This window comes from Lotus japonicus, chromosome 3 (assembly GCF_012489685.1).
Source record: "Lotus japonicus ecotype B-129 chromosome 3, LjGifu_v1.2".
NCBI classification, from domain to species: domain Eukaryota; kingdom Viridiplantae; phylum Streptophyta; class Magnoliopsida; order Fabales; family Fabaceae; genus Lotus; species Lotus japonicus.
In genome coordinates, this window is record NC_080043.1 from 34,183,720 (window position 1) to 34,193,245 (window position 9,526).

At 39.2% G+C, this 9,526-nt stretch overlaps 1 protein-coding gene across 1 annotated transcript; it reads right to left on the reverse strand.

Moving 5' to 3' along the window:
- Nucleotides 1-4,777: 4,777 nt before the first annotated feature.
- On the reverse strand, nt 4,778-8,042 carry LOC130744017 (protein FAR1-RELATED SEQUENCE 5-like). Its single transcript, XM_057596214.1, has 5 exons — nt 7,810-8,042; nt 5,389-7,649; nt 5,232-5,300; nt 4,950-5,147; nt 4,778-4,858 (listed from the first exon to the last, which is right to left on the reverse strand). The coding sequence occupies exons 2-5, from the start codon at nt 7,636-7,638 to the stop codon at nt 4,778-4,780; spliced, it is 2,598 nt and encodes an 865-aa protein (XP_057452197.1). The 5' UTR covers nt 7,639-7,649; nt 7,810-8,042.
- Nucleotides 8,043-9,526: the final 1,484 nt, after the last annotated feature.

Genomic DNA, 9,526 nt, shown 5'->3' on the forward strand with positions numbered 1-9,526 from the left:
TCAGGATTGGTTTGATAAGTGTCTCCTTGCTGTGTTAGAAAATAATAAATATTAAAAATTTTATACTAAAAGATATATATTGTAAACGAAAAATTATTAAAGTAATCTACTATCTACCTCTCTGCACTTCCAGCAGTACATCTCTTGAAGATATAACAAGCCACAGCAGCCTCGATGTAGCTCAGGGACTCTGTCACAGCAGGTCCAAACTGACTAAGCAGCCACTGATTCAAAGACAAATACAGTAGTCATGGTATGCTAAAATTAAATAATATTCATTGATATATCGAGAGGGTCATAAAGAACTTACAGATGGAATATATAATGGATCAATGGGAGGGACTGGAGTGCACAAAGGAGTGTTGTCATTTGGCTTGAATGAAGGAGTTGTTGTCTTGGTGGGATCAATGTCATTTGCCTTAAAGGAAGGGGCAGCTGTCTTGGTGCCCAGTGGAACAGGGTGTATTGTTTGAAACTCAGATGGAGAGAAAAGCTTTTTCACCAGACCACTTACATCTGTGGGTTTAGCTTTGTCATTTGTTGGGTTTGTCTTGAAGAATTTGTGAAGGATTTCTTCAGTTGCTGCTGTCCTGAGAGAGTACTTTGGGGTGATAACATATTCAGATCCTGGTGAGACCGGTTTGCCTGGGGTGACTGGATGAGAATTGATGGTGTACTGGCTGCACCAAGCATTTGTTAAGAACCCAACAGCATGCATGAGCTTGTTGACATCTTCCTTCAATGAAGTCACTGTCTTTAGAACATCCTGCACATGGTTGTCAGAAATAATGAAAAAAGTTACTGCAGGGTGGCCATAAATAATGAACAATGAATAAGGTGTGAATTGAGTCACAGTCAGACATCATTACGAGAGAAATACCACCACTCACCCTCAACCAGAAAAGGAAATTTTCATTTTCTCTCACTCACTCAGTTATGACAAACAAAAGGATGTTATGAAGTTGTGAGCAAAGGACAAAAATTATCAGCAAATAAAGGTTGGTGCCATGAAGGTTGTCAGCAAAGTACTGTGAAAATGAAGTTATTAGTGCCACATAGGACAACAATTAGCCACATGCTTGTGCCACATGACAAAAGTTTGAAAATTTCAGAATGGCACAAAAACTGTGAAGACCAAAAAGTCAGGGAAAAGAATCTGCTTCATAAGTAAATGACAAACAAGCCACATCTTTATACACAAATGAAGAAAATGAAGAATAAAGGGAATAAATAAGTCAGGGTGCCATGAGTGAGTAATGGTCTTTCAAAAAAATAAAATAACAGTTGGACAGTGCACACACACATGACCGAAACCCTAAAAGTTGCTTTTGGACACAACACAGTATGTCATATATCAGACAAAAGCGCATAAGAAAAGAATCAGCGACATAAAATAATCAAAACCCTAAACGAAACCTCCTTTTGACCTTTGCATCAAAAAAACCCTTTTGACTTCGCGTTGGACTTAACAATAAAATACCAACTTCAGTGATGTGGAAGATTTGTGGTGCATTTGTTGGGTTTATGCCAAAACCACAAATAAAAACTCCAGTTAAAGCAAAATATTTTGGGTTTAAGACCAAAATCTAAACCGGAACAAAATATACAACAGAAACCCTAAATATTTTCCTTAAAAATCTCTACTTTAACATACCTTTTCACTTGTACTTTCCTTCTCCGTACAGATCTCCGGAACAGGCGGTGTGGGTTCATCAGCGTGGGGAACATTGGCTTTCATGTCACACCGGCTTCAGCAACCATTTCATGAATGAAAAAAAAGAACACAAATTAGAAAACCACTGTGTTTGATGAAACTAAACCCTAAACAAACAAATGAAACCCAGTTGCGAACAAACCTTGAAGAGATGGTAACGATTGACGGCTTCTTCACTGGCCTGTCTGAATGGATTGAAAGGGTAGGGTGGGTGCGATACTTGAAGGGGGATGTGGTGGACTCAACATCTCGAGTCCTTCTCTTCCTCGTCGTCATTCTCCTCGGGGTGTTTCCTCTTCCAACCATGGCGTTTCCGGCGGTTTTGGTGGTGGGTTTTCTGGAGAGAGGTGGGTTTCAAAACGTCTAGACACAATTCTAGAGCACCTTTATATAGACCTATCACGCTAGCTGGCATTGTTGACACCAAACGACTGCTTGGTTGATTAAAATTCACTAAAGAAAGCATTTGTAACTTGTTGGAATAGAGATAAACTCTTCCCTTTCTGATTCAATGGTACCCTAATTCCAAATCCCAAGAAGTAAGCACTCATGACTTTCCCGCGTACCAACACATTGACATTGACAAAAGTAGGGGCACAACTGTCATTTCCGGTCAGGATATAGGGGCATAATGGTTAAAGTAGGCGATATAATAGGGGCGAAATCGCCCAAGTGTGGTGATGAATAGGGGCATACTCGCGAATTCAAGTACATGTTTGAACAGCTCATAATGGCCTTTCATATCTTATTTTCCTTTATTTTCAAAAAATTGCGTTGAAATCACCTAAACCCGCCATTAATTCATTTAAAAACTCAATTACTTAGATAAAAATAATCTATGTGTTGGAAATTAAAACTAATTTGTTTTTTTAAAGATTGATGCATATATATTGAAAACGAAATAAAAAAATATTAATGGTTAAATACTGAAAAATCATATATTATATGGTGCCATATTATATTAATTCAATTAATATTGATTCAATGAATATTGAATCATGAATAAAAAAAATCAATTTTATTCAAATTTAAGAACATATATTTAATTTAAAAAAAATAACATATATTTATGCACTAAATATTGAAATTATTTAAAATCATAAAATGTAAGGTGAGGTTTGCTTTCGGGATCCCTCGGCACTTGTGATCCACACTGTAAGGTGAGGTTTGCTTTCGGGATCCCTCGCCACTTGTGAACATCAGGTTTTATTTCGGGATCCCTCGGCACTTGTGAACATCAGGTTTGCTTTCGGGATCCCTCGACACTTGTGATCCACACCGTAAGGTCAGGTTTGCTTTCGGGATCCCTCGGCACTTGTGATCCACACTGTAAGGTGAGATTTTCTTTCGGGATCCCTCGGCACTTGTGAACATCAGGTTTGCTTTCGGGATCCCTCGGCACTTGTGATCCACACCGTAAGGTGAGGTTTGCTTTCGGGATCCCTCGGCACTTGTGAACATCAGGTTTTATTTCGGGATCCCTCGGCACTTGTGAACATCAGGTTTGCTTTCGGGATCCCTCGACACTTGTGATCCACACCGTAAGGTCAGGTTTGCTTTCGGGATCCCTCGGCACTTGTGAACATCAGGTTTGCTTTCGGGATCCCTCGGCACTTGTGATCCACACTGTAAGGTGAGATTTTCTTTCGGGATCCCTCGGCACTTGTGAACATCAGGTTTGCTTTCGGGATCCCTCGGCACTTGTAAACATCAGGTTTGCTTTCGGGATCCCTCGGCACTTGTGAACCACACCGTAAGGTCATGTTTGCTTTCGGGATCCCTCGGCACCTGTGATCCACACTGTAAGGTGAGATTTTCTTTCGGGATCCCTCGGCACTTGTGAACATCAGGTTTTCTTTCGGGATCCCTCGACACTTGTGAACATCAGGTTTGCTTTCGGGATCCCTCGGCACTTGTGATCCACACTGTAAGGTGAGATTTTCTTTTGGGATCCCTCGGCACTTGTGAACATCAGGTTTGCTTTCGGGATCCCTCGGCACTTGTGATCCACACCGTAAGGTGAGGTTTGCTTTCGGGATCTTTCGACATTTTCACCAAATTTTTCCCTCTTGGTTTATATCACAAAACCATACCAATTCTCTCTAAGAACTTCATAATCACTTTACTGGAAGTCCAAGGATGGATTCTGGAAAGTTTGTCATCATTCTGAGGTCGAATGGACACTTTCTGGGTTTGCGTTCATGTCTGGTTCATGCCTATGCATTTTCCGGCGAGTTGGCCGGAAAATCCATGCAATAAAACGTGTTTTCCTCCGTAATCCGACCTTCAAATTAGATGGTTACAAGGCCTACGTCCTTCTGGAAGAGAGGACATCTCAACCATGTGCCCAAGTCCGACCATCCCGCACCTTCGCCGCCTCCGGTCATCTTCTCCGGCGGGACCTTCGCCGGAAAATTCACAACGCCCATAATTTTACAGAGAATCTTTTCTGCAAGATCTTGGCCTTCTGAGCTAATTTCTAACATCAGATTCATCATTACATGTTTAAAAACGTGACTTATCTTACTCACATGAATTGCAACCTCTTGAATAATGTGTGTGCCATCGGAAACCGTATTCTGTATAAGGTGAATTAAAGCCTGTTGAATATAAATGTACAAAATGCAAAGTTCACAATTCCATTTGTTCGGCCTAGCGGGAGATGTTTCCCCAATTTTGTCTCATGACCCGGGATCGAATCTCAACTCCCGTAATTGCGTATTTTTTTTTAGGTCTATGCAAATTTTATTTTATTATATTCAATAACCAACTTAATAATAATAATATATTAAATGCATAGGAGAACAACAAATGTGATTGGCCCCAGTGGTTGATGCAACATCTTCTATGTCCCATGTCCAGGGATCGAATCCAAATTACATATCAAGATAATAATAATTGTCCTAAACAAAAACACAACATAGTGCACATTAAAGTGTCTACACCAGATGCTATTAGCTAACAACATTGTCGTTAATCAATCCACAAACTACCACAACCTAAACAAAAGTCTATCAAAGTGTCTTCACCATCTACTCCTCCACAACTTCATCCCCAACAACATCAATCTTCTCCACTGCTTTCACTAACATAAATGCGTGCAGCCTTGGCCCTCCGCTCAACTTCATTTAAGTAACCCACAAACTGTGTCAAAATAATAGTTTAGTTACAAAATTTTAAAACATAATCTTGGTGGACAATATTTAATCCCTTACATGAACACATTCACACTTACATTTGGGACTTGGGTAGAAGATCCAGGTTCACATATGCGAATCCCAGAGTATGATGGCAAATTTTGACATTGAGGAAATTGAGGGAACATAGTGAACCCATCCATGTTGTTCATTCCAGGATGAAAAAAGTCCTGAGTCATAGGAGTCATAAAAGGATAATCCAAATCTTGAGAATAAGCTTCATTATCAATCTGATCCTGTAAAGCAGAGTTACATCTCAAATGCTCATGCTATTAACATATAATCTACTGAACAAAAAGGAATGGCACAAGGATAATTACCTTGCCTTTTCCTTTGCCTTTTCCACCAACTTTAGGCATTGTTACATTATATGGCAATACCTCATCAACCTACACACACAAATCAATTTAAATCACTGCTAAAATGAAGTAGGGTAGAAAAAATATTATAGTTTAAGAACTCAGAATGTATACTTACATCATCAAGCTCCATAGATGAATCACTCATATCAGCAGCGTGTGAACCAACTCCTTGACCCTCACGCATGTCCGGGCATGTACGAATTGTATGACCAGGCATTCTGCATCTTGAGCATAACCTTGTCTTCTTCCCACCTTTCTTCTTCCGGCCCTTTGTGATCACCACAGCGAGATCACCAATCAAGAATGGTCCAGTGCGGATGGTTTTGTTTCCCACCCTACGCCTTTGAACACTGTCAGCCAACTTATATATGTCCTGCAAGACTTGAGAGAAATCATTCACATTCTCACAAGCTATTTCACTTAGTATGTTGCAAGCAGCAGAAAGCACACCCCTCCTTAACATCGCCAATTTCTTTGAATCATTGCCAGTAATAGTGTCATTAATCTGATTCATGTAGTCCACCTTAGCCGTCCTTGACCACCGTTTACAAATAAGACTATCAGGAACTTCAGCCAGTCTCTCATTTCTCATTGCACATATCATGTGAGAACAAGGAATTCCATAATACTCAAAGTGACCACAATCACACACAAACTTTGAAGAATTCTTGTCATATAACACCACATACTCACGCCTTTCATACAAAGCCTTGTTCATCTTCACCATCACCACATCATTGACCTCAGTCCTTTGGATAATATTTAAGCCACCCACATATTGAATCTGAGTTTTAACTTCATTGAACATGCTCCTTGTCAATTTATGGGAGAAACCTCGCTCAATATAACCAAGGGAAGTAGTGGGCAAAGGTTCTGTATACATTGTGTTAAAATCAGCAACTAACTCATTGTGTCGGTACTCCTTCACAGCCCTCTCAAAATTATGAATGAAATCAATCAAACTGTTTTTACATTGAACATAGCTCTTGATGAATGAATTGATCCCTTCACACATTGACGTGGTTCTTATGCCTGCAAAGAATTTGTCCCTCATAAATGCAGTTGCCCACATTTCTTTCATCCCATACATTCTTGTCAACCACTCATCATCACCAAATCCATACTTCTCCATAACCTTAGCCCAAACACGGTCAAATCTATCCGGATTGAAGTTGCCATAAATCAGAACTTTAAAATCATCCAAAAAGTCTGAATTCTTAAGTTTCTGTAGCGCTTTTTGTTGAATATGCCAACCACACAACCTGTGACGAGCATTAGGAAAGACACAACTTATTGCTTCTTTCATTGATAAATCACTATCTGTAACAACACCTTTCGGGTGCTTCTGAAACATACACTCAGCAAATGTCTCCAAAACCCACTTATAAGTCTCGATCGACTCATCCGTAACCAAAGCACAAGCAAAAACTGTTGTCTGCCCATGATGATTGTAGCCACAGAAAATCACAAGAGGCTTATTATACTTGTTCCTCTTATAGGTGCTGTCAAAGGCAATTACATCGCCAAAAGCATGGTAATCCACTCTGCTCACTCCATCACTCCAAAATAAGTCTTTGAGATTTTCATCTTCAGTTTTAGTATACTTGGAGAAAAACATTGGATCACCCTCAGCCTTGGCCTGAAAATATGACAAAGCAGCTACTGCATCTCCGTTTCCTACCCTTATCCGCTTATCCTTATCAATGTGATTGAACAAATCCTTCTTCGTAAAACCCAATGCCTCATGACTACCTTTCTGCCCCAGCATCAAGCCCATTATGTTGCAAGTCCTCACCCCATGTAGCTTTAGGCTATTAATCTGAGCCTTGTCAGAATCATTGAGGTGCCGAAAGGAAGAAATCAAGTGGACTTTATCCACAGGTGCCAGAACATGGTTGTGATTCTTGACAAAGTAAGCAACTTTCCACTTACCTGAGTTGCTTTCAAAGCGAACACGGAAGCGAGCTGGACATGACACCCTGGTAATTCCTTTTGAAACTCTAACCCGGTCCCTCCGCTGCACGTATTTTCTATGCCTCACCCCCTCTTTGCTGCATACCAGTTGACGAGTAACAATGTAACCGTTAGCAGAACGATAGACATTGTCTTTCCTTACACCAAAACCATAACACTGACCATATCTTTCATAGAACTTAATCGCATCCTCTTCAGAATCAAATTCCATACCCATTATATCATCTTCTGTCAAATCTAATATGCTCTTCTCATACACAGCACCATCATCGTCCTCATCCTCCACTCCAGTAGAACCACCATTTTCCTCAGATAATTCATGCCCATTGTTACCTAAACTGACATGGGCTTCTTCCTCTCCATTTTCACCGGATTGTACATTACTTTCCATTACCTAACCAACTTCAGAATGGTACATTTTCAGATCCAAAAAATCGAAGCTATACTAAATCAACACAACAAACACAACCTAAATTCACCATTTGAGAAAGGCCTAAACTTGGAAAACCCATAAATCGAAAGAAACACACACAAATACTAAATAAAGAGGAGAAGGACTTACAGTAACACAAAACAAGAGCTTAGAACCCTAAATGTCGAATTCCGAAAGAAACTCACAAACAAACACTTCAAATAGCTTCAGGAGCTAACCAACAAGCCTTCGCTGCTTACAGTGGAGCCTTCGCCGCCGTTGTCGCCTTCACTGCCATAATCGCCTTCACCGCCGTGCACTCTTTGTTCTGCTCCCTCCAAAGGTGACAACCCACTTCAATTTCCCTCTCAAAAGTTCAAAGCCTCGAAATGTGTTAACCACAGGGGGACCCACATGGGTTCACTAACCTTAACTCAACTTGGATATAATAATAATGAATAATAAATATGTCTTTTTCTTATATTTTTGGAAAATGTTAAAAATTGAAACAAATATTTAAATACGGTACCAGGTGTCGATCCCCCATTGGTACACGTCATAACTCGTCAGTCGTGTACCATACATTGGGGGTATGGTAGAATCCGCCATTTATTTTTTAGATCTAGAGTAGTTGCAATTAACATTAACAGAAGATAACTTTCAAAAAAAAAAGTTATTAACCTAGAAGATATCTAGTTAAGATTTTGCTTCCTGTGTGTGTTCCTCCTCTTTGATTAATGCAATTCAGTTTTAAAATAGGATATTCTTTCGATTTGTTTTCAAATTAGAAAAATAACACTTATTTTTAAAGGGTTGTCTAAATGACCGATGATAAAGTTTGGGTTAAATAACTCATCATCCAATCACATTGAAGATAAGTAAGTTGAAATTTCTATATTTTATTTATTAATTTATTTCAAACTCATTTATCTCTAATGTGATTGGAATGATGAGTTATTTAACCCAAACTTTATCACGAGTCATTTAGACAACCCATTTTAAAATAAGGTAGGTAGGTAAAAGCATTTAAAAAAAAAGGTAGGTAGATAAAAGAGTTGTATTATGTATAAGACCCTAATAGGACCAGAGCAGGATAAACCGTAGACCTATATTATGTTTGGGAAACTTTGATATAAATTAAATAGCGACAAATGATTGAGCTTAAAAAAAATATATTTTTTTAAAATATATATATTTATTAATTTTTTCTATTATTATAAGTGAGGCAAGCACATTAGACACAACTCCTCTCCAATTCCTTCACCGCTTGGCTATCGAAACCCGCAAAATTTACCCCAGAAGCTTACCTAGTAGCAGAGCTCTTTTATCTCTGGTTAGATAGGGCCTTGTTTCAGTGTGTGCGTTGCTATCTTGGCTGGTTTGGTTAGCACTGTTGGAACCGTTGCCAGATGGGAATGCTGGAAAATGGGAGCCAGATTGTGAGGTTACCGAAGATAAGGGGGGCAGATCGAAAAGGGAAGCATTGACTGGGAACCAATAGGATTTTCTCAGTCTTTCTCTACCTCTCTTTTATGTAAGCAGCGAAGGTTCAAGGGTGTAACACCCTCTAAACCCCGCATAAATATTATAGGTTAAATCAGAGTAAAATGCATAACACAGAGGGTGTCACACTTATTCTCCAAAACCATAAATGAAAACACATGTCATGCTCATAATAAATATATAAATTCCAAACTTTAGTGTCATAACATCATATGCATAGCACAACAGATTTATTTTTCAACTCCAAAATAAAACATAATCCAAGAATAAATAAAGAGAGTGCTCATAAAATAACTCTTAACATCAAGGTACAAACTAAGCGTTTCCCCGGTGTTACATAATAGAGCATGACCCCCATAACTAA